At 51.5% G+C, this 25,652-nt stretch overlaps 1 protein-coding gene and 1 long non-coding RNA gene across 6 annotated transcripts in view; one reads left to right on the forward strand and one right to left on the reverse strand.

Moving 5' to 3' along the window:
- Positions 1-25,652, reverse strand: part of LOC142825354 (zinc finger protein RFP-like) — a 57,476-nt gene that overhangs the window by 13,992 nt on the left and 17,832 nt on the right. For 2 of the 5 annotated variants that reach the window (XM_075917340.1, XM_075917339.1), the window contains one exon: positions 22,208-25,513. The exons of the other annotated variants lie outside the window; for them this stretch is intronic. In XM_075917340.1, coding sequence (XP_075773455.1) covers positions 24,999-25,513 — 515 coding nt within the window. In that variant the 3' untranslated portion in view covers positions 22,208-24,998. Of the gene's footprint in view, positions 1-22,207; positions 25,514-25,652 lie in introns of those variants that run through there. 5 annotated transcript variants of the gene reach the window in all.
- LOC142825355 (uncharacterized) lies at positions 296-23,716 on the forward strand. The gene is made up of 3 exons (XR_012899756.1): positions 296-670; positions 8,713-9,308; positions 23,577-23,716. It is a non-coding gene; the product is annotated as an uncharacterized LOC142825355 (long non-coding RNA).

Consider the following 25,652-nt stretch of genomic DNA (forward strand, 5'->3'; position numbering starts at 1 on the left):
AACGGTCGCAAAAAACAGAGAGTTTCACTTTCCGTCACTGCACAGGCTCTCCCAGGGCACTCTGGCTTTACAAAGCGCCCGATGTTCGTGGTGCGCTGCTAGTCGCTATTGTGAAAGGAAGGTATTGAAGCCTACCCAGAATATGTCAAATGAGCACCAGTTTAATTGTAAGTGTAAAGGAAAAGCAGCATTGTGAGATACAGGAGATAAAAATAAAAACAAAATTTGATTGGATGACCAACAATAACCCCGCTTTTAAGGAAGTAAGTAACTCAGACAGCAACAAAGTGCAGTATGCAACAAAGTGCCGATTACCCCAAATGGAGCAGACGAAAGTTTTTGTAAAAGCAGAATGAGACAACAAAAATCTAACGTCAGCAATTGTCAGGCGAGTGGAGAAGTACCAAAATACTGAAACAGGGTATATAAGGTTGGCTGAAACAGACCAAGAGTGGATCGGTTGCGAATCCAAAAAGCTAGGTCTGATCAACCAGGGCTCCCTCCCCGGCGCTAAATCTCGCTGACGCACATAAGCTCTGAAAGGGGAACAAATAAGCTCCGAAAGGGGAACGAACACCAGTCGTAAGTTGCAACGAAAAATCAAAAGAAAAGAAAAACATAAAGAAAAGAATCTCCCTTGAATCTAAGCAATGCTTCTATCTTTCTTAACGTGAGTATTATATATTTGTTAACTCCATAAATTGTTTAAAAGTAAATCAGGAGGGTATATCTGTAGAAGTTATTATTTCTTGGGTTTTTTATCTGTACTGTTTTTCTACTTTTTCTTTGTATATTATATTGTCTTAAAAGAATCAAAAATAGTGAATTGATTTAAATAGAAAATTAATTATGAATAGAAGAATAAATAGAAATAGAAAAAATAAAAAAATATTTGTTTGACCCTAAAAAGAAGTATTCCTCTGTCTATAGTTTCAAATCCTTTAAAAAAACAGTCACGGTTACCGAAAGCTATGATCTGGACTGTGACCGAAACTACGTGAGGGGCTAGTCACTGTGTTACGGGGAGGGAGAGGAATATTGTCTGGTTTTGTTTTCTTTTGTTTTTAGTTTCCACTGTGCTGTCCAGCGCCGCCTCATTCCCTGACCTGCAAATGGAGCAGGAAAACCCGGTCCTAAACGCAAAAGTAGAAAAGGAAAAAAAGGAAAAGAGGAAAATAGTAAAGAATGAAGCAAAAAATTAAAAAAAGGAAAAAGTAAACAGTTATAAATGAATCTATGAAGGGAAAAAATAAAATAGAAAAAATGAAAATGAAAAGTAAAAAAGAAGTATGAAATTAAAATCTAAACGCTAAAAATCTAAAAGATAAAAAACTAAAAAGAAAAGTAAAAAAGTGAGAAAGTTAAAGAATAAAAAGTAAAATGTAGCAAAATGTCATAAATGAAATTAAACATTTTAAACAAGAAAATTAGAAAAAAGTATCTAGAGAAACATTAACATGCAAAAGTAAAGGTAATAAGAAAAAAGTGATATTCTAAAAATACACAGTAGAAGAGTAGACGTTGAAATGTAAATAAAGGGGGGAAATAAAACTGAACAACTGAAAAAGCAGAAAGTAACAAAGAAAAATTAGAAAAGTAAAAAATTAACAATTAAAAATGCGAAGAATACAACGTACAAGAAAAAAACTTTTAAAAAGATTAAAAAATTCTACACCAAAAAAAAAGGGGGGGGGGAGCCGTTTCCACGATCCGCGCAGTTACGGTCCCGCAGAAGGCGCGTCCGCTCGGGGCGCACCAATGCGGGTCCGGACTCAGCTGCGCCCCGGCCTCTCCGTGTCTCCAGCCGCGGCTCCGCCTCCGTGGACTCGGCCCCTGCCTCGCTCGCTCCCACGCTGCGAACCAGAGCGCGCCACGTCCCCCGGCTGCGCTGCGCCCCCCCCCTCGTGTGTCCGTCCTCGGCACCGGCTCCGGGAGCAGAAGAGTAGCGAGATTCTCCTGCGCCGGGGGCCAAAAGCAAAATGCGCGCCCCGCCCCCCCGCGACAGGGCTGGAGCCTGGCCCAGGGCTGAGGCGCTCACACAACTCCATTTGGAGGGGCGGGGCAGGCGCACAGAACCGGCTATGCTGGGAGATGACTCACCGGCCCCCCGCAGCCTTGCCCGGGAACCTCGGACCATCCCACGTGAGCGCTGTATTACCGAAGGGACGAGAGTGCGGGGCTAGTCACGGTGTAACGAACGGGTGAGAGCGCGGGGCTAGTCACGGTGTAACGAAGTGACGAGAGTGCGAGGCTAGTCACGGTGTAACGAACGGGCGAGAGTGCGGGGCTAGTCACGGTGTAACGAACGGGTGAGAGCGCGGGGCTAGTCACAGTGTAACGAAGTGACGAGAGTGCGAGGCTAGTCACGGTGTAACGAACGGGTGAGAGCGCGGGGCTAGTCACAGTGTAACGAAGTGACGAGAGTGCGAGGCTAGTCACGGTGTAACGAACGGGCGAGAGTGCGGGGCTAGTCACGGTGTAACGAAGCGACGAGACTGTGGGGCTAGTCACGGTGTAACGAAGGGGCTAGAGCGCGGGGCTAGTCACGGTGTAACGAAGCGATGAGAGCGCGAGGCTAGTCACGGTGCAACGAGGGGACGAGAGCGCGGGGCTAGTCACGGTGTAACGAGGGGACGAGAGCGCGGGGCTAGTCACGGTGTAACGAGGGGACGGGAGCGCGGGGCTAGTAACGGTGTAACGAGAGGACGAGAGCGCGGGGCTAGTCACGGTGTAAAGAGGGGACGAGAGCACGGGGCTAGTCGCCATATTACCGAAAGGACGAGAGCGTGGGGCTAGTCGCCGTGTTAACAAAGGGACGAGAGCGCAGGGCTAGTCACGGTGTAACGAGGGGACGAGAGCGCGGGGATAGTCACGGTGTAATGAGGTGATGAGAGCGCGGGGCTAGTCACGGTGTAACAAGGGGACGAGAGCGCGGGGCTAGTCACGGTGTAACAAGGGGACGAGAGCACGGGGCTAGTTACGGTGTAACGAAGGAACGACAGTGCGGGGCTTGTCGCCGTATTACCGAAGGGACGAGAGAGCGGGGCTAGTCGCCATGTTAACGAAGGGACGAGAGCACGGGGCTAGTCACGGTGTAACGAGGGGAAGAGAGCGCGGGGCTAGTCACGGTGTAACGAGGGGACGAGAGCGCGGGGCTAGTCACGGTGTAACAAGGGGACGAGAGAACGGGGCTAGTTACGGTGTAACGAAGGAACGACAGTGCGGGGCTTGTCGCCGTATTACCGAAGGGATGAGAGCGCGGGGCTAGTCACCGTGTTAATGAAGGGACGAGAGTCCGGGGCTAGTTGCCATGTTAACGAAGGGACGAGAGCACGGGGCTAGTCACGGTGTAAAGAAGGAATGACAGTGCGGGGCTAGTCGCCGTATTACAGAAGGGACGAGAGCGCGGGGCTAGTCGACGTGTTAACGAAGGGACGAGAACGCGGGGCTAGTCACGGTGTAACGAGGGGACGAGAGCACAAGGCTAGTCACGGTGTAACGAGGGGACGAGAGCACGGGGCTAGTCACGGTGTAACGAAGGAACGACAGTGCGGGGCTTGTCGCCCTATTACCGAAAGGACGAGAGCGCGGGGCTAGTCGCCGTGTTGACAAAGGGACGAGAGCGCAGGACTAGTCACGGTGTAACGAGGGGACGGGAGCGTGGGGCTAGTCACGGTGTAACAAGGGGACAGGAGCGCGGGGCTAGTCACGGTGTAACGAGGGACGGGAGCGCGGGGCTAGTCACGGTGTAACGAAGGAACGACAGTGCGGGGCTTGTCGCCCTATTACCGAAAGGACAAGAGCGCGGGGCTAGTCACGGTGTAACAAGGGGACGAGAGCGCGGGGCTAGTCATGGTGTAACGAGGTGACGAGAGCGCGGGGCTAGTCACGGTGTAACGAAGGAACGACAGTGCGGGGCTTGTCGCCGTATTACCGAAGGGACGAGAGCGCGGGGCTAGTCGCCGTGTTAACGAAGGGACGAGAGTCCGGGGCTAGTCGCCATGTTAACGAAGGGACGAGAGCGCGGGGCTAGTCACAGTGTAACGAGGGGATGAGAGCGCGGGGCTAATCACGGTGTAACGAGGGGACGAGAGCACAAGGCTAGTCACGGTGTAACGAGGGGACGAGAGCGCGGGGCTAGTCACGGTGTAACGAGGGGACGAGAGTGCGGGGCTAGTCACGGTGTAACGAAGGGACGAGAGTGCGGAGCTAGTCGCTGTATTACCGAAGGGACGAGAGCGCGGGGCTAGTCGCAGTGATAACGAACGGACGAGAGCGTGGGGCTAGTTACGGTGTAACGAGGGGACGAGAGCGCGGGGCTAGTCACGGTGTAACGATGGGACGGGAGCGCGGAGTTAGTCACGGTGTAACAAGGGGACGAGAGCGCAGGGCTAGTCACGGTGTAACAAAGGAACGACAGTGCGGGGCCAGTCGCCGTGTAACGAAGGGACGAGAGCGCGGGGCTAGTCGCCATATTACCGAAGGGACGAGAGTGCGGGACTAGTCATGGTGTAATGAAGGAACAAGAGTGCGGGGCTAGTCACGGTGTAACGAAGGGACAAGAGTCCGGGGCTAGTCGCCTTGTTACCAAAGGGACGAGAGCGCGGGGCTAGTCACGGTGTAACGAGGGGACGAGAGTGCGGGGCTAGTCACGGTGTAACGAAGGGACAAGAGTGCGGAGCTAGTCGCTGTATTACCGAAGGGACGAGAGCGCGGGGCTAGTCGCAGTGATAACGAAGGGACGAGAGCGTGGGGCTAGTTACGGTGTAACGAGGGGACGAGAGCGCGGGGGCTAGTCGCCGTGTAACAAAGGGGCGAGAGCGCGGGGCTAGTCACGGTGTAACGAAGCGGCAAGAGTGCGGGGCTAGTCGCCGTGTTACCGAAAGGACGAGAGTGCAGGGCTAGTCACGGTGTAACGAAGCGACGAGAGCGCGGGGCTAGTCGCCATGTTACCGAAGGGACGAGAGCGCGCGGCTAGTCGCCGTGTAACGAAGGGACAAGAGTGCAGGGTTAGTCTCCGTGTAATGAAGGGATGAGAGTGCGAGGCTAGTCGCTGCGTAACGGAGGGATGAGAGTGCGAGGCTGGTCGCCGCGTAACGAAGGGACGAGAGTGCGGGGCTAGTTTCCGTGTTACCGAAGGGTCAAGAGTGCGGGGCTAGTCACGGTGTAACGAGGGGACGAGAGTGTGTAGCTAGTCACGGTGTAACGGAGGCACGAGAATGCGGGGCTAGTCGCTGTGTTACCGAGGGGACGAGTGTGCAGGGCTACTCACCGTGGTGCTAGTTGCCGTGTTACCAAAGGGACGAGAGCGCGGGGCTATTCCCTGTGCTACGAAAGGGGCGAGTATGGGGCTATTTGCTGTGTTTCCAAAGGGGCGAGTGCGGGGCTATTCCCTGTGCTACAGGCTGCGAGTGCGGGGCTAGTCGCTGTGTTACGCTGAGCTCTCTCGTGTGATTGTGGCCTTTGGAGGGCTAAGATCGAGTGTCTGTTCTGACCCGTGTACCTGCTGGTGGGTTCTCCCTGTGCGAACGGGTGTGAAAAGGTTTTTTTGTGCGATGGGCTGGGACAGGGCGCTTGCCCCACCCACTGGGCGCATGGGCCCGGTGTTGTAGGACCTCTGGGAGCGGGGCCCTGCCGTGTTGGGAGGTGGCAAGCAGAGGGGCGGGTCCCTGGCGGGCAAAAGGAGCCAGGGAGGTTGTGATGAAACAGGGCTGGGGCTGTCCACTAGTCGGACATACACTGGTCGCTGTGCTTGGGCTGTGGGTGACCCCTACTGGCCTGTGTCTGTGAGCACTGCCCAGCGGGGGTCGCCCTGTGGGCCCTCATGTCAGGTAGACCATGGTTCTCACCCAACCAGTTCTCACCTGACCAGGGAAGGGGTTTGAGCAAAGGAAGGGTGTGGCTTGGAGAGGGGGCAGTCAGAGGATGGGGAGGCAGGGGCGACACAAATTATCCAGTGTCGGGGGGTTCAGGTAACCCATTCCCCCCCAGGGAACTAGGGCTGTCGACCTATACTCTTATGCCTGCATCCGTCCTATGATGCGCAGTATCTTGGAGCAGTAATAAACCATCTCTATTCTACTGGCTGGCAGAGGCACACCTGGCTGCAGGGCCCGGTGGCGCCCCAGCGGGTCATTCCAGCGCACAGCAGCCTGGGGCAAGCAGGGGAGGAGGAGAGGTCTCATCCTGTCCCAGCAGCTGGAAGGTGCGTAAGCTGCCCTCCCTCCGCGAGCCCAGAGCGTGATGCAAACGCTGCATGGACAGTCCCAGTTTATTTCCAACAAATGTTCATCAGCAAACACAGAACTGGAGGAAACAGGCCTGCTGCTGTCAATACAGGAAGCAAAAGGCCGTGTCCCTGGCCAAAGCTTCCATAGGAAAAATTGTCTCTGTCGCCTGGCGCAGACTCTTCAGGCGGACACTCTGCACCTATTGGCTGCCAGCGCTTGTTGGTGACTCTGGCGTTCACCGGGGGACGGGCCTCGTGCTCTCGGCGGCCTCTTCCATGCCCTGGGGAGGCCTCGCTGCTGAAGAGCGACAAGTCAGAGCCTCTGGCTCAGTGAGAGGAATTCCCGCCTTGGGCATTTTGCAGCTGTGGGCCCGGGCTGCTTGCCCACCTGGCCCCGGACGTTGCTTGCTAAGTGTTGCCCCTCATGCTGCCCTTCGCCCATCTTGTCCACCTCCATCGGCTCCTCTTCCCATTCGCCCATCTCCACGTCCATCTTTTCCACAGCGCTGCTGTCAGGGCGAGGCAGTTGCGAGCACACTGGGCATGTGGGGCTGAGCTGCCCGCTCAGGTGGGGCCCGGAAAGAACCAGGCGCCATTCAAGGGAACAGCTGGTGGCTTTCCTGCCACTAGGATGCCCCTCTGGTGGCGCTGTGCAGACAGGGGGAGATTCTTCCCACTCCGTGCGCTGTGGGAGACTCAGCACCCCCTGCAGAAGTGGAGCAGCCAGAGCGCAGAAACACAGAGCGTTGGATGGGGGCCTCTCCGGGCGGGCTGAGAGCATGAGCGGGATGTCGTCTATTCCTTGGTTCCAGAGCGGAGCCGCTTCCACGGTGACTACCCGTAAAGTCATGACAGGGCTATGCAGCAACTCCAGCAGCAGCTCCTCCTGCGCCTGCCTTTATACCTCCTGGGGCACGGCTCCGCCCTGGCTTGGGCCACGAACAGAAGTGGCTCTGCTAGGAGGCAGCCTGATTAAACGGCCTCCGCAGCCTCACTCACGAGCCTCGGATTTTCAAATCTGTGTGAAGGCGCTCTCGGCTGCGAGAAGGACGTGTGCGGGCTAGTCGCCATGTAATGAAGGAACGACAGTGCGGGGCTTGTCGCCGTATTTCCGAAGGGACGAGAGCGCGGGGCTAGTCGCCGTGTTAACGAAGGGACGAGAGTCCGGGGCTAGTTGCCATGTTAACGAAGGGACGAGAGTGCGGGGCTAGTCACGGTGTAACGAGGGGACGAGAGTGCGAGGCTAGTCGCTGTGTAACGAAGGGACGAGCGCGCGGGGCTACTTGCCGTGTTACCGAAGGGACGAGAGTGTGGGGCTAGTCGCTGTTTAACGAAGGGACGAGAGTGCGGGGCTGGTCGCCGTGTAACGAAGAGTCGAGAGCGCGGGGCTAGTCGCTGTGTTAACGAAGGGACGAGAGTGCAGGGCTAGTCTCTGTGTTAACGAAGGGACGAGCGTGCGGGGCTAGTCGCCGTGTAATGAAGGGACGAGAGCGCGGGGCTACTCAGAAGGCGTTATTGCATCTACACTGTCCTTTGCGTCTACACTCTCATGTCATCACTCTTTGTCGACAGAACTGGATGTCGTCTAGATGCTCTTTGTCGACAAACTTTGTTGACAGTATCTGTCGACAAAGTTTCTGTTGACAAAAGCCTATTGTCTAGATGTACCCCCCAGTGAGCTGATGCCAGCAGAGGTCTGTTGGTCCGGATACACAGCTCCGTAATTTAGGAAAAGGCTGCATCAGATCCATGTTCTCTCCTGAACAGGCCAAACACCCATCAAGTTTCTTTACAGTTTCATTTGTCTAAGATGACACAGTCTCTTCCCTTTTCTCATCCCAGTTTCATGCTTGTTCCACTTGGTCCTAACATTTGTCATCAAGGTCAGCTGCTATCAGCTCCATGTTCTCAAATATTTCACCTAAACACTTCTGACTGGCACACTGGAGTCCATCTAGCAGTATCCTCAAGAGGGCATCTTTTTCTCTTTGCAGTTCTGAAATATTGTGATCTAATTTAGGCAGCATCCATTGCATTAGGCTTAGTCCTCAAAAACGTCTTCCTGAAAAACAGATCCACACCTCAAAGCACATCGCTATAGCGCAAGAGAGCATCCACACTATTGCACGCCGTCCTGCATATAAAGCCCTCCAGGGACATGCTTAAAGGGCCCCCCCCCATCCCCTCCAGACAGCTGCTTCTCTGTTTCTGCTGCCTGCTTGCTAGCCTCTTTGGCAAATCAAAGAGTCAGCAGTGCCTGCGGTGTTTGCCCTTTGCTTTTTTGGTGCGTGGAAAGGCCTGGCCCAGGTTGCTGTTGCCCTTTCGCCCTCACTTGTGCCTGGTCGGTGGAGGCAGTCATGGACTAACAGTGGCTGTTCTTGCAGAGTGGAGGGGCCCGTAGTGGGTGGTGGCCACGTCCCGGTGGTAGAACATAAGCCCGCTCTCATTCTCTGTTTTTTGTGTTTCTTTCTCTCCTTCTACAGGTTGTCCAGGCCATCAGCTCCCTGCTGCTGCACAGAGTCATCCAGCTCAAGATCCTAGATGCCACCATGGGAGGCTTTTCTGAGCTGGGGTTCCTCAACTGCACATGAGCCATTGATGGTACTCCATGCCCATCCATGCACCGGAACATTGTGCGGCCGTTTGTCAACGGAAAGGGCTACTTCTCGATAATCCTGCAGTCCCTGGTGGACCACTGGGGCCATTTCATCGACATTTATGTGGCATGGTCTTGCAGGCATCATGACGCCCGAGTGTTTCCGAACTCCAGCCTGTGTACCCAGTTGGAACCCGGCTCCTTTTTCCTCTGATGGGAATTTCCGGTGGTCAACCAGAGTATGCCAGTGTGCATAGCTGGGAACGCTGCACACCCACTAATGCCCTGGCTATTGTGCCTTACACTGCCCAGCTGGATCACACCAAGAACATTTTCAATGGTCGCCTGAACAGAGCTCGCCTGCAAGTGGAGAGCGCCTTTGGGTGTCCGAAAGGGCGGTTCTGCCCTCTCCTCACACACATGGACATTGAGGAGCAGAATATCCCGGATGTGGTGGGAGCCAGCTGTGTACTCCCCAACCTGGTAAAGTACAAGGGGGAGACATTCCTCCTGGGGTGGGTGGCAGAGGCAGCCTGCGATGGCCTTGGCTCGGAGCATCCCTTGACAGCTGTGACACAACAGTCCCCACAGGCCGGGGGTGCACACGCAGAAAGCCCTGAGGGAGATGTTCTCGAAGGAACCATTGTAAATCTCCCCAGGGCCTCCACTCTTCCTTCTCTCTCTATTCCCCCTCTCGCTCCCTCCCTTTTCCCCTCCCCGACCTCCCAGTAAATACACCTGCTTGATTTTCAAATCAAATGCCTTTTTTTTTAACGGACATGAAGGTTGGCCGGTGACGGGGGGATCATAACGGTGAGGAGTGCTGGCCTGGCTTGCTGAGCCCCGTCAGGGGCAGGGTCATAGTCAGGGTTGGTCTGCTCTGGGGACCCCATTGGGGTGGGCATGATGTGCAGCTGGAACAGTGCCGGGGGTGGCAGGAGGAGGGGCCATAGGATGTCCCATAGTCATGACTAGGGGATCAGCCATGGCCATGTGGAAGGGAAGAAGCCGAGGCCTGGCCGGGTGAGGGAGGAAAGGCATGGCTGGGTGGTCAGATGGATGTGCCATCAGTATAGGAGGGTAGTCATGGGGGTGTAAGGTGGTAGCAGTGGCAGCTGGCACCTGTTCCCTGTGCAAGACAGGATGCTACAGAGGGTGTCGCAGCCCAACATGAGGTCACCCCAGGCCTGCTGCCGCCACTCCAGTTTGGCATCCAGGTGGTGCAACAGGGTGGTGTGGATGTCCTGCATCACCCCGAGTGCTGGTGCATCAGCTGCTCTCCAGGCCTGGCTAGGGTTACCAGTAGCTTCAGAGAAAATACCAGACACACTTGATCAGGGGTGGGGGGGTATGAAAGGACCAGCCAGGAGGGGAGCGGGACTGGCCGGGAAGAGGGGGGGCAGGAAACAGGGCTGGTGGCGGGAGAGGGGGAGGAGGCAGCGGGGATGGTTGGAGGAGATGGGGAGGTGTTGGGGGCTGCAGGGCTGGCCAGGGGAGATAGGGGGTGGGTGTCTGGAGCAGCAGGGCTGGCTGGTAGGGGGTTAGGAGGAGCGGGACTGGCCAAGTGGGGGGGAATGGCCAGTGGGGAGCGGGACTGACCCAGGCACATGCAGATCCTAGGGCACTGCCCTTCCAGTGCATGGGCTGGCGGAGCACAAGCGAGTCTGGCTACAGCTCCACAACGCGCTTGAACTGCACTCAGGAGCATGGACAGGGCTTCTCCTCCTCCCCGAGGCATCACTCCTACATCAGATGCAACCAGAGGCTCCCAGCGCCGATCGCCAGAAAATACTGACATTGCACATGTCCGGTAGTTTCTGAATTTTTTTTACCCAACAGAAGGCCCAAAAACAAGACTGTCCGGTTGAATACCGGACACCTGGCAACTGTGGAAGAAAACAGGCCTTCACTCTGCGTTTGTGAGCAGCAAGTAGTCAGAGAGAGTTTATTCGAGCAATATTGCAAGGGAAGAAGCTGCTGCTAGGCAGATCGTCGAATACAATATATACTGTCCATTAAATATAATAACATTAAACAATTAGCGGCGAGGAGTCCTGTGGCACCTTATAGACTAACTGAAGTGTAGGAGCATAAGCTTGCATGCATGCATCTGACAAAGTGGGACTTTGCCCACGAAAGCTTATGCTCCTACACTTCAGTTAGTCTATAAGGTGCCACAGGACTCCTCACCGCTTTTGCAGATTTAGACTTAACACGGCTACCCCTCTGATATTAAACAATTAGTCTCCTTCCCATTACAAACACCAATGGCTAACAGTTATTTAGTTCCACCCAGATGCTCCTTATCTCAAGGTCCCTGCCAGAGTCAGCATTCTATCCTTATCTCCGTATGGAGGCGAGAGGCAAAGGCAGCGTCTAATTACAGATCTTGCGTTGTCAGGCCATAGACTTAGCCTGACTCTTGCTCTCTTGTTAACAAGACGAAGATGGCTGCACACAAATTCCCTTTTCCCTGCCTCCACACAGCCCTAGGCCTGGCTCATGTGCGGCTTCCCCCGGACTTGGGCTGGTGGCTGTAGCGGTTTGGCTTGACCTTCCATCCCAGCTGGTTTGGCTGTGGACAATACACCAGACAGAGGGGCGTTTAGTACTCCCCACACTGCACACACATTCCCTGTGGCTGTGCCCTCCTCTCTGAATAGTGACCACAGCAGTACACAGCCCGCAGGAGGGGGATGTCCCAAGTGCAAGGCCATGTGTGGCCGGCCCAGCATGCCCTGTGTCTCAGGGCCCACGAGGAGGCCAGAGGACACCACAGCCACACACCACAGCCAGAAGTGAACGGCCACAGTGGATCCCCTCTTCGGTGGCAAAGGAGCCGTGAGCAGCCTTCCCCTCCCTGGGGTCTGCACACACAGCTGTGGTTCGCTGGGCTACCAAGTGAGAGCAGCTGCATGGCTCTGTGCTGTGTGCCCCACCAAGGATGTTGTGGAGCTCTTTGTCGTACGGGCAGGCATGTGGTCCTGCCCCGAGCACCCCCTCCGCTCCATCGCTCCTGCACTGTGTGCTCCGTGTCATACAGTTCACACTGCATAGCCTGCAGCCATCGCAGTCACCACATGGATGAGCCAGTCTGCACTTCTAGAGCACTGCTAGCATTCAGCATCTTCCATTTCATGAACCCTGCTACAGGCCAATTCGATGTGCAGCGGGCTCTTCAGTATGAAGTTGCACAGGTTTTGAAGAGTCTACGTGTATAATCAGTTTTGCATTGTTACAGTTTAAACTCTGCTCACATCTCTAATCTGTGTCCATTGGCATACTTGTGGAAGAGGTCCCATTTAATCAAACCCCTGTCCCATCCATGTCAACAACCGGCTACTCAAAAACAACTATTTGACGAAGGCGGTCATTGACAAATCCTTCTAACAGGCATTTTGAGAGAGAGATATCAGTCACCTGCGAGGTGCTGAAGCATCATTCTATGCCAAACTATGGTTTTTGTATGATTGTCCAAAGGTTTAATATACATTTCCCCTCTCTCCGAGAAGTCCTCTTACCATGTCGTTCCTGGAAATTCTATCAGAGGTGTGGCCATCTTGTTCTCAATCTGCATGAAATACAAGTCCTGTGACACTTGCAGAATCACAGATTTATTGGAGCCTGATCTTTCGTTTCAAAACACCAACTTATGATCATCTGTCAAACTGGATCTTTGCTCAGTAAAACTTATGCTCTGCTAAATATGGGAATCGCCAAGATGCCTACTGCTCCAGGTCTCTGCCTTGGAGATGCACCAATGGGAGCCTGCTGGTTGCTGTGCCAGGTCTGGGAGGTAAAAGGGGTTGGAGCTGCTTGTCAGGGTGTCCCTCCTCAACACACTACTTTTCCCTAGCACCACACAGCGAGAAGTGGATGGGGGGAGATTAGGAATGACAGTCGCTGGCACTCCTTGGTAATTGGTGCTCCAGGAAGTAGCTGGCATTGTGGCCTGATATAAAATTGTGTACATTCTAATTAACCACCTTTAGAGTTGATCAGGATCGGCACAGTATTCAGAGAGACTCATATTGGGAAACTGATGTGCACATGGTTGCAACATGCACAATATAGAAACTCTTGGGTTAGCACAGTCACCACCACTTAAATTTCAGAAGACAGGGAATCCACATCCATATTTCCTTACCATATACGTATATTATGTCTATAGTAGGTGTTAGCCAAACGTCTCACTCATTATCTTAACCTTCCCCATCACAAGGGGCCATCGTTATGGTCCTTACAAGGACTACCTATTCTCCTCACTATTGCACCTGGGCTGGGGTCCGACTTTCATACTAAGTGCCAATGTCGAGAACATGTTTTATGCATATTCAGTAGGAGATGATTCTAATGATGAACTGTTATTTTCCTACTGTCATTGTATAATTGCTCTTAACTTATTATCATATATGTCAATTGCTTAACAAGGGTCTTTGTGTGTCTCTATTGCAACATGTGTCCGGATTATTCAACTCATCTTGAACCAATTAGTTTTGACTTATATTTACAAATACATCTGCTGCATCTGGGGGCATTTTCCCTACTATCCTATTAGGGTGAAAAGTCCAGATCTAAGTTCCCCTGATTCAGTCATGGGAAACCATGTAGGTAAGACCATGTCTCAACCACAGATGTCTGCTAACCTCTGGTTCTGCAGATGTTGCATACGTCCTGTGGGACAGAGGCTGTACCATCTTGTTATACTGTATATCAGGATCCACTGCACTGCAGGGGAACTTGACCGCACCACCCAGCCTAGGGCTGGGCTGAACTGCACCCATGCTGCTCCTACACCTGATGGCATCTGGAATGCCAGGCAGCACAGTCAGTGCATGGCAACAACAGGGTTGTGTTTGGCTAGGGGGGTTAGGGGAGGCAAGCAACAAATGCACACAGACTCCTATATATCAAGATGTCCATATCTCAGAGAGGGCATGGATTTGTATCAAGGTGGGTTAACGCCTTACCCCGCCCCCAAAGAATGATTGCTATCGTGTTAGTATTAGCAGCCTTCACAAACTTGGGCAGACATAAGGCCTTGTGTATTACACCTGAATCCAGACATCAGTCAAGCTAACACAAAGCACCGATGGGAATGCTGAGAACAGTTTTTACAAGATTTCTTGAATTACAGCTTTTGAATATTACCAAATTAATCGCCATTAACACATATTATTAACATCATAGGAAAGTAACTTGATAGGCTACAGAATGTCCTTTCAGCCACTGTGAAAACTACTGAGGGGGGTCTCCAAAAACTGTGATTGCCTGAAAACACCACTCCTGCAACTGTCATTGATCACTAATGGGGAAATGTGGCCAGTGCAGGTCGTGGCTCACTGCTTGTCGAGTAGGGGCAGCACCTGGTGCCATGGCTCTACAGGACATCTGATTTGAAGAGTGGTGCCGGGCCCGGGAAGAAGTAAGACTTCCTTAACACCACTGGTGAAGCACCAGAAACATGACAGAGGGCTGCAGTGAGCATGGTGAGGCCTCAGAGAAAGGGCAGAGGAGGGACAAGGCCTCCAAGAAGAGCTGGAATGAAGAGGGTCATGGGTATTTCAGTTTCAGAAACAGCTGACATTGCACATACATTGGGAAAGTGATCTTGTGGTTGCAAAGGTTGGAGAGCAATCTTATAAGTAGTGTGCTGAGAGAGAACACCCACATTTAAAAATATATTTACAGAAGGGAGAAGAAAATACCTCTTTGAAGCCTCAGTCTGAACCGGACCTAACAAATTTCCATTCACTGCTGCTGGTGGGAGAAAGTCCTAGTGGAGGCAGGACATTCCTATGGGGAACAGTTATTTAGTCTGCAGTGCAAGAAACTGCTACCTCTTCAAAGCCTCAGACCGATTCAGTTGTAGCAAATTCTTGGAGTTGATACCAACAATGACATTTGCTCTTTGGGAGGACTTTTACACAGCCTTTACCTGTCTCTGAAAGCATTCGTAAGTGCACTTGTCTTATTTGTTTAGAGCAGTGTGTCTCAAACAGTGGTAAGAGTTCCCTTGGGGTACTTGAAACACATCGGGGGAGGAGAGGTGGAGGATTTCAGCACAACTGAAATTTTGAGAACTTGAATTTGTGTTTTCAATTTTACAGCATTTTATCATTTTTGTCATTTTTACATGAAATAATGTCATCTCCTGACCAGCTATGATTAAGATGTTTACCAAGGCTGTGTCTAGACTGCATCCCTTTTCCGTAAAAGGGATGCAAATTAGACACATTGCAATTGCAAATGAAGCGGGGATTTAAATCCCCCCTGCTTCATTTGCATAAACATGGCTGCCGCTTCTTTCCGGCTCAGAACTTTGCCAGAAAAAAGCGCCAGTCTAGACGCGGATCTTTCGGAAAATAAAGCCTTTTCCGAAAGATCCCTTAAATAAGGGATCTTTCGTAAAAGGCTTTATTTTCCGAAAGATCCGCGTCTAGACTGGCGCTTTTTTATTTAAGGGATCTTTCGGAAAAGGTTTTATTTTCCGAAAGATCCACGTCTAGACTGGCACTTTTTTCCGGCAAAGCTCCGAGCTGGAAAAAAGCAGCAGCCATTTTTATGCAAATGAAGCGGGGGGGGGATTTAATCCCCGCTTCATTTGCAATTGCGATGTGTCTAATTTGCATCCCTTTTATGGAAAAGGGATGCAGTCTAGACACAGCCCAAATGTTTTGGAATTGTAGAAAAAAATGTGCGTCTGAAAACTGTAGAAACAAGGTTTAGAGTAACCATTTGTAAACTACTGTGGTTGTTTGGTGTTTGCTGAACACTTTCAGCAAAGATGAAATTGATACACCAGGAGGAGTTTCTTATAGTAGCAATTTCTAATTTCTGAAAATCAGAAACTGCCCTGAGGAGCACAATCCTACATGCAGCAGTTCCCAACTTTTGTGTGTCAAAAATTGCTCCCTATAGAATTGTGCTGCTGCTAGCAGCTGTTTCCTGCAGTAGCACTTCCTTACAATTGTGCCAATAAGAAAGTGCTACCTTAGCACATTCCTATAAGGTAGGAACTTTTGATATTACACGGCCCTGACATTTACTTTCCATTCAATTCTTAATGATCTATCCACACCGTCAGGTTCTGTTTATGTTCTCTCTACGGGTGTGTCTAGACTACAAGTTTTTTTGGAAAAAAGTACCCTTCGAAAAAACTTCCCCTGAGTCTAGACTGCTGCCACATTCTTTTAAAAGTAAATCAAAATAATTTTGTTGACAGTTTTTTTGACCATGGAAAACCTCGTTTTACAAGGAAGAACGCCTTTTTTCAAAAGTGCTCTTTTGAAAAAAGGTGCTATGTAATGCAAGCTGTGCTTTTTTGAAAGAGAGCATCCAGACTGCCTGGGTGCTCTCTTTCGAAAAAGCGGCTTGCTTTTTCTAAAGTACTGGTTGTAGCCCAGATGCTCTTTTTCAAAAGAGGCTTTTTCAAAAGTATTTTTCGAAAAAGCCTCTTTTGAAAGACGCAGTCTAGACCTAGCCTACAAGTTGTGTTTATCAGCACAGCTGAAATTTCTCAGGTCAGGGGTCCTTGTTAAAGTTGTTTTTGAGCAGTGTTCTTCTGGCATCAAGATTAAGAATAAGGACATTTGCTTTGCTCCCATCTTAACCTGCAAACCTTCCTGCTCTAGAAGTCTCTGCAGTTCCTAGTGTGAGAATCTGAAGATAAGGTGCGATTGTCGTGACTTGCAGTTGGGAATACAGGCTCTGCCCCATCCCCTCTGCAATGCTTCATCTCTGCTGCTCTGGCTTATAAAAAGGCTTGGTGGAAGGCACTTTGTATGTTTTATAACTTTGTGTAATATATGTTCTAAGCTTTTAGTCTTTTCATAATTTTCACTGTTATTGGGAAATTATGGGGGGAAGCCTGATCATTTTTTAATGTCAGACGAAGTGGAGATGCAAAGAGTTCAAGATTTAAAGCTGTTAAAACACAAATAAAGAGATAAAGTGAGTGAGGTAATAGCTTTTTTGGAACAGCTTTGGTTGGTGAGACATTAGCTCTTTTGAGCTTCACAGACCTAGAGAAGAGCTCAAAGGAATTCTAAAGTTTGTCTCTGTCACCAAACATTTTTTATCCAATTAAAGATAATACTTCACTCCCCTTGTGGCTCTCATCTAGGCACCGATATGACTACAACAAAACAGCAAAACCCACTATATCTCATGTCAAGATATGCAAAATAAATATCCTAATACCAGACATGATTTGTTGACTTAACTATTCACTCACTCCTCCATTTGTAACAAGCCCAGTTCAGAAATTGATATAATTGAATTTTAACTCTAACAAGTTCTCGAGCAGCATTTTTCTTGCTTTCCCTAGCTGTAAATAATGTAATTATTACCAATGGAAATAGTTCAGGATTTTTGTGTCCTGGGAAATCAGCTAATGTCTAAGGGTACGGTGTGACGGACCGGGCCGTGTCTGGGCACAGCTGCGGGCATCCACTCAGGGCGAATTGCTCAAATCCGGGGTTCCTTACAGCCCCCGACTGGCGACCTCTCCACACAGGCCACAAACCAGTCTCACAGAGCGCTTCAGCAGCTTGCCTGAAGCCTCCCGAGCAAAACCCCTCCGACACCCCAGCAATATCCGTGCCCCAGATGGCCCCGGGCCTGTACACAGGTGGGGGGTCCTAGCACCCAATCCCACCTACCCCGAACAAGTCCTGTCCGGTTCCAAGAAACCAGCCACAGATCCCTGGTCAATTTACCCTCTGGATCTTACCCACAAATCACGCTGGGCCAATCCTTTAGAATCTAAACCTAAAGGTTTATTAACACAAGAAAGAAAAGCTTGAGAGTAAGGTTATTAAAGTACAGTACGTTACATGCACCGAATCTCCCAGTTCTCGATGCAGGCTCTAGCAGAGATGTTGCAGCTGCTGGTTAAAAGTCCTTATTGCACATCCTACGATCAGGATGGGTTCCCAGGTCTTCCGGGCTCTTCAATCCCTGCAGTGCTGCCTCTGGGATGAAGTGCTGAGCTGAGAACAAAATGGCATCGACCACATGGCCTCTTTATACTCCTTCCTGGCCTCTTCTAGTATGTAGCAGGTCACCTGGTCCTCAGCCTCTCTGTGTTCCCTGCTGGCTGCTCTCAGGACAGCCCCCATTCTTTGGGTGTGTCTTTGGCCCATTGAGAACCATTGTCCCACAGGTAATTAGCATGTCCACAGGCTCCACAGGCTCGGCCCTGCCCAATGCTTAACCACATGCAGGGAAATCTTCAGTTTCCACACAGATTACAGATCTACACACAGAGACATTATATACTCACATAAACAGTGTACACAGGATCAGAAAACAACAAGCTCCCATTCAATACCCCACATGGCTCCCTTTCATACAGATTTCTGGGGCCAACACCCCCACCTAGGGGTACAGCAGCGATCTGGCTGCTTCCCTCCAATTCGGTAATGTGACACCCCCAACGCAAAATTGATGCAGGAAGTGATTCCAGTAACATCACTGAGGGCATCACAGGCCTCCCCCAACCAAAATGGTGGCGTGCCTCAGTTTCCCTTCTCACACAGGACCTTCTGGCTGGAACCCCTTTTGTCCTGTAAAAAGTTCCAAGACCAGTTACAAGTGTTAACCATGAGATAGCAACATCACAATGTCCCCTTACATACCGTCTGTCGTTTGGTACATCTCCAGACAGATTACATGGTATTTTCATAAGCTCATGCACATTGTATACCGTTACAATTCTCTGCAACAATAATACATTGGTTACAGGAATTAACATCAGTAACAAGAACAATCCTATACCAGGTGTATACTGAAATTCTCCATCAGGCCCCTTCTCTGGCCCCACACCATTGCAGTTTTGGCCCTTCAGGATTAAACTGCAAATCTTCTTGGCCAAAGCAAGTTCTACCCTTCCTCCCTGTCCTGTGGGCTCCAGGCCTGAAACCTCTGGCCAGACCAAGACAATGGGCTGGCTGGGTGTGACTCCCTGGCTCACAACGGCCCTGGAATTCTCCCCCTTCCCCCACTCAGTGGGGTAACAGCAGTAAGCTGTAGACTCCCAAGTCTCTCCTCTGTCCACCTCCAACCTCTGTTTCCACATGGAACCAGATATCAACCTCCCTGATTGAGTATGAGTGTCCACTGTGTCCAGAGATGGGAGCGTAACTACCATCTCCTGCATCCTAGGGTGAGTGACCACACAGCTGTTCTGCTCTGCATACTTAGCTACCCAGCCCTTCTCCTGAATCTGAGACACTAAGTTCCCACTCTCCTCATTCACCTGGGAACAATCCTGTCCCACACACACTGACTTCCCAGCAAGCTGGTCACCCACAGTTACTGGGTTAGCAGCCTGCTCCAGTTCTCTGGCTGTTCCTGCCTCCTCTGGAACAACCCTCAGTCCCTCCGAGACCTCTCCACCACCATCCACACTGGGTTTCCCTAAACCCAAGTCAGTGGAGTCACTGCTAACAGACAAGTCCTGTCTGTCAGGCACCAAAACAAGTGCCTCACACAAGAAGCTGCTGCCTTTTACAGGCAGAGCTTTCTCCTGAATGCCTTCTCCCAGCAAGGCCCTGTCACCTCCCTCAGTTACAGCAAACTGCTTGCTACAAGCACTGCCAGGACTCTCCTCCCTATGAGCTTCCTTAAGCGGCAGTTCACCCTTCCCTGGCTCTGCAGTAGCATTGCCCTGCTGAGCCCCAACCAATTCCTCCTGCAATTCCCTTACTCCCTGAGTCATCTCTGGCCCCTCAGGTGGATTCACAGATAATCCCCTTTCAGGCACATAGATAGACTCACAAGAGACAGGGTCAGAGGCATCTTCACTCCCTGTGCAGCTCTCTAGATGGCTGTAAACGGCCAAACCATCATTAGGCACCAGAGTTAACACACCCTCATTCTCTCCTTGTGCCTGGGCTAAGGGGTCTCCCTGCTCCCACCGAGCAGCTCCCCCCTCTTCCAGCAACACAGCAGCATCAGGCACAATATCAGGGTCACCACTGTCCGGTCTCTGGGGTTCTGGTAAAACACTGACTGACTCTACCTGAGTCACCTCATCCCTCTCCCCAGCAGACACAAACTTTGGGCCACCCCCTTCCTGGGCCTTAGCCATATCCAGACCCAACTCTGGGACAACCACACTGCTCTCAGCCTTCACAGGCTGTGGGGCCCCTTCCTCAGACACAGGAAGAAACTCTTCCCCACACCCAGCCAGACAACCAGAGACAGCTTCTCCCTTGTCCCAACACCCCTGGCTAATCTCAGGCATACAGCTAGCCACTGGGACAGCTTCCTTTACTGCCCCACTGCTACTTCCACCAGCCAAGTCGCCAGCTTGCACACACTGTGCTTCTTCACACAAATCACTTTCAGCTTGTGCAGGTTCAATTCCACAAACCTCACCAGCCACTCCAGGCTGCCCCAGAGAAACATTTCCCTGACTTCTGGGCTCTTCCTGCCCTGGTTCTGATTCCAGCCTCACCTCTGAGGCATCAGACGGGCCCTCACCCACAGGCTCACTGCCCCCCTGCACAGACACACAGCCATCTGCCACAGGCACACATGTAGAGACACTTTCCCCTTGGTTACAGGGAGACTGACCAGCTCCAGGAAACTTTTCATACCCACATGCACCCCCTTCCCAAACCTCCCTGTTAGCTACAGGTAACACAAAAGGTTTGCATTCACACATGCTTTGGGGTTGGGTCATCACATCAACTGGGCAAAATACGTCTGCCATATCATAAGCACACCGCATACCCACAGAGTTATACATTGAACCTTCAGGAGAATACAGTCTCTCTTGTTCTTTTAGTCTCTTAAGCTGGAGGTCAAGTCTAGCATGTCCCTCCTTGGCTAGGGCCATCTTCTTCACATGCTCTACCTCTTCCCTCCGCTGTCTCTCAGCATATTCTGCCTTTTTCTCCTCAAGTTCTGCTTTTCTCATCTCAAGTTCCTGATCCAGCTCCTTCTGTCTCTTAGCAATTTCTTCATCTGCCTTCTGCCTTCTTTCAGCAGCTTCCTTGGCTTGCTTCTGATCCCTTTCATCCACATCTCTGGTTAATAACAACACTACCAGATCTAGTTTAGAGGCCCTTTTCCTAAAGGCAATGCCTCTCCCCAAGCACAAATCCTTCAGAGCACTTTTGCTCAGACTCTCATATAATTCCGGGTTCATTGCAGCGGCTCTTTAATCAACCAAACTCTCAACACCAAAAATCAAATTTAGACAGCGTGGGGTCCTGATCCCAAAGCTCAATTGACCAAGATCTGTGGATCCTGCCGACTACGCCACTGTGACGGACCGGGCCGTGTCTGGGCACAGCTGCGGGCATCCACTCAGGGCGAATTGCTCAAATCCGGGGTTCCTTACAGCCCCCGACTGGCGACCTCTCCACACAGGCCACAAACCAGTCTCACAGAGCGCTTCAGCAGCTTGCCTGAAGCCTCCCGAGCAAAACCCCTCCGACACCCCAGCAATATCCGTGCCCCAGATGGCCCCGGGCCTGTACACAGGTGGGGGGTCCTAGCACCCAATCCCACCTACCCCGAACAAGTCCTGTCCGGTTCCAAGAAACCAGCCACAGATCCCTGGTCAATTTACCCTCTGGATCTTACCCACAAATCACGCTGGGCCAATCCTTTAGAATCTAAACCTAAAGGTTTATTAACACAAGAAAGAAAAGCTTGAGAGTAAGGTTATTAAAGTACAGTACGTTACATGCACCGAATCTCCCAGTTCTCGATGCAGGCTCTAGCAGAGATGTTGCAGCTGCTGGTTAAAAGTCCTTATTGCACATCCTACGATCAGGATGGGTTCCCAGGTCTTCCGGGCTCTTCAATCCCTGCAGTGCTGCCTCTGGGATGAAGTGCTGAGCTGAGAACAAAATGGCATCGACCACATGGCCTCTTTATACTCCTTCCTGGCCTCTTCTAGTATGTAGCAGGTCACCTGGTCCTCAGCCTCTCTGTGTTCCCTGCTGGCTGCTCTCAGGACAGCCCCCATTCTTTGGGTGTGTCTTTGGCCCATTGAGAACCATTGTCCCACAGGTAATTAGCATGTCCACAGGCTCCACAGGCTCGGCCCTGCCCAATGCTTAACCACATGCAGGGAAATCTTCAGTTTCCACACAGATTACAGATCTACACACAGAGACATTATATACTCACATAAACAGTGTACACAGGATCAGAAAACAACAAGCTCCCATTCAATACCCCACATGGCTCCCTTTCATACAGATTTCTGGGGCCAACACCCCCACCTAGGGGTACAGCAGCGATCTGGCTGCTTCCCTCCAATTCGGTAATGTGACATACGGCTACACTGCTTTTTTGTTTTGGGAGGAGTATGCAAATAGTGCTCCGCATTTGCATAATTCTTCTGTTGTTTTTTTCTAAAGACCCCTTATTTCGAAAGACCCCTTATTCCTCATAAAATAAGGTTTATAGGGTCTTTTGAAATAGGTTCTTTTCCAAAATTTGGTCCCATGTAGGCGAGGCCAAATGCCAGAAAAAAGGGGGGAGGGAAAGAAGCACGGTGCTGGGGATATGTGGTGCTGGAGACTGCTCGTGGGCGAGTTTCCCCGCCGCTCCACTGGCCAGATTTCAGGGCCAAATCAGTCATGGGGTTTTAGATGGTTTGATTTTTTTGGGGGGGTTGCCTCTCATATGGCCTGCAACTGATTTTTCTGTAGGTCAGTGGCTCTCGACCCAAAAAAGTTTCCCTGCCCCGATATAAGCAATTTGCAAAACATAAAACCAAACCACCCTAGGCTACGTCTAGACTGGCATGATTTTCCAGAAATGCTTTTAACGGAAAGTTTTCCGTTAAAAGCATTTTCGGAACAGAGCGTCTAGATTGGCACAGATGCTTTTCTGCAAAAGCACTTTTTGTGGAAAAGTGTCCGTGCCAATCTAGACGCGCTTTTCCGCAAAAAAGCCCTGATCGCCATTTTCGCGATCAGGGCTTTTTTGCAGAAAACAAATCTGAGCTGTCTACACTGGCCCTTTTGCACAAAAGTTTTGCGCAAAAGGACTTTTGCCCGAACGGGAGCAGCATAGTATTTCCGCAAGAACACTGACAATCTTACATGAGATCGTCAGTGCTTTTGCGGAAATTCAAGCGGCCAGTGTAGACAGCTGGCAAGTTTTTCTGGAAAAGTGGCTGATTTTCCGGAAAAACTGGCCAGTCTAGACACATCTCTAGAGTTTTCCAGAAGAAGCATCTTCTTCATCAACAGCTGTTGTTTCACACACACGCAGAGGTATACATGCATATGTATAAATGTGTATGTGTGAAAAATACTGGTGCCCTATGATAACTCAGGTGGTTAACCATAGATTTCCATAGGACGGCTACTTTTTACTTCTGGATACTTGAGTACAATTAAGATGCGATACTTTTGTACTTTTACTCAGGTAGTTTTCCACAAGGATACTTTGACTTTTATTTTTTTTTCAAATTAGCAGTATTTTTACTCAAGTAACCTTTTGGGGTACTTTTTCTACCACCATATCCAGGCAGAGTGTCTGTCATGGGCTCGTGACAGGTGTCCGGGGAGCCTGGCATTGTGATGAGTCTTCTCTTTGTCTTCTTAACTTTTCTGTCTTTCTTAACTACAGTGCACAAACAGCTGAAAACAGGCAGCTTTTTTTTTTTCAAACAGCACAAGTCCCACACTCTACTACTACTATAACTATTTATCTGACACAGCTAGAAAAACTATTTATGTAGAAACTAACAGCTAAATTCCTATCTCTCACTAGAAAAAGCCCCTGAGGAGAAGAACTCGCTGTGTCTGAGACCGAGGGCGGTGAAGAAGGACCTGGCAGGAGGCAGACCGTGAGCGTGAGGAAAAGGGCACAAACGACACGAGGCGCCCACTGTACAGTCCGGCCGATTACTGCTAATGAAAACTCCCATCTGAGATGCTGGGATGACCCGACTTCTCAGTGGTGCACCCACAGTGACATCACTATTAGAACATTTATTAAAAGGAATATTTCAAAGAAGGTTCTGGGTGCACAGCTGACAAAGGAAGGCTCCGTACATCTGTGGTCATGCCTCAGTTATGGGAAGTTGCTAGTATCAATTTAAACAGTTTGCAAGATACACAGTATCAGTAACCAGCATTACCCAAGACTGAGATATGAGAGGGGCCTGGATTCCTCATACAATTCCCCTCTGATGAGCGCCTCCCACTGGCTAGTTTAGGCAGCTCTCTGCCTGGCCTGGTGGCTTGTCCCATTCCCAGACACTCACATCCCCTCGTAATTCAGGCTTGGGGGCTCACAGCGTCATGCCAGGGATTTTCTGAGCAGTTACAATTCCAGGCAGCGCTGTTCAGCATTGCAATACCCCAGCCCCTGCCTGGAGCTCGCTCCTTGTCTCCAGCTCTGCAGGAGAGAGCAAAGTTCCCAGCAGGCAGAAGCTTCAGGAGCCAAGACTGGCTGCTTTCCTGAGCCCAGCTGGCCCCCAGAACCCTCAAGGCAGGGGGTGGGGGTGGAAGAGTGAGGGGCAGAGCTGTCGGGTTGGTCGTTTTGTGCAACTTGCTCTTAACTGTCTTGTGCTTTGTCTGGCGAAGAGACTGAGCACTGTGGGATGGGACTTGTGTGCAGAGTCTCTGGGCCTGTGTGTGTCTCCAGACAGAGATCACCTTGGCCTGGAGCTCTGGGAGACTGGGGGGTCTCAGCATGTGGGACTCTGAAGGGTCAGCTCGGCTCCAAGGGGCTAGGCAGGGGGTGACATCTCAGGCAGGGCCTAGAGAGCCTCCCCCCAAGAATGTGCCCGGGGACCCTGGGGCAGGGGATGGGCCTCTGATTTGGTCCCATTGTTTGTCCTGATTTTATCCCTTCCCCTCTGGCTCTGCCAATGGACCCAGATCTCTGCAAATCACCTCCTGCTGCTGCAGAGCTTCCAGCTTCTCCCCAAGCCTGATGGATTAACTCTGTGTCCTGCCACCCCCAGCTCCGCCCACCCCCAGCTCCGCCTGTCCCTTGCCCAGCCCCCACCTCCACCTGTCCCCAGCCCAGTTGTTAATTCTGCCCCTGCCCAATCCCCAACTCTGCTCCTCCTGCTGCTCCAGGGAGGTGGAGAAGGAACCGTAGAGAGGAGGAGCCAGGGGCTGGGTACCGGGGAGTCCTCCAGGGTCACAGAGTCTGGGGCATGTGAGGCCAGAGGGGCTGTTGTCATGGACACAGGCGGAGCTCGGTGTCTGTGCCCCTCATCCGGATCCAGGGTCGGATTCTCTCCCCGGGGAGGGAGCCCGGCGGGAAAGTGAAGATCGAGGCCTTGGCAGCAGCATCGATAAATGTCACCAGCCCCCAGTCACAGTCCAGATAAACCCGGATCCTGCTGGGGGGGCTCAGGGGCAGGGGGGTGCGAGGGTCAGTGAGAGCCCGGAACTGACCCCCCCACCACCCCACAGCCCAGATCCCCTCTTTGGGGCTCAGGCTGATCCCTCCCTTCCTCTTCACAGACTCTCTGGCCACCCCCACAGCCCAGTATTGCCCATCCCCCACCTCCACCTCCCAGTAATGTCTCCCCGAGGTGAAGCCCTCACGGCCGAGTACACAGGACACACTGTCAAATCTCTCCCGGATGTCGGGCAGGGGCTGCCGTGTGTTTCCCAGTCTCACACGTTTCCCATCCTCCGACAGGACGAGCTGGGGATGCGCCGTGTCTGGATCCAGAATCACGTTGGCTGGGGGAGAATCAGAGCGTGAGGGGCAGAGCTCGGCCCTGGGGGGGTCGATGGCGTCAGGGACAGAATCTGCCCCAGCTGGGCAGTGACTCAGGGACTCTCCTGCTTCCAGGGGCGTCCGGCTCTGAGTGGGGAGCAG

This window comes from Pelodiscus sinensis, unplaced genomic scaffold, assembly GCF_049634645.1.
Source record: "Pelodiscus sinensis isolate JC-2024 unplaced genomic scaffold, ASM4963464v1 ctg52, whole genome shotgun sequence".
Taxonomy (NCBI): domain Eukaryota; kingdom Metazoa; phylum Chordata; order Testudines; family Trionychidae; genus Pelodiscus; species Pelodiscus sinensis.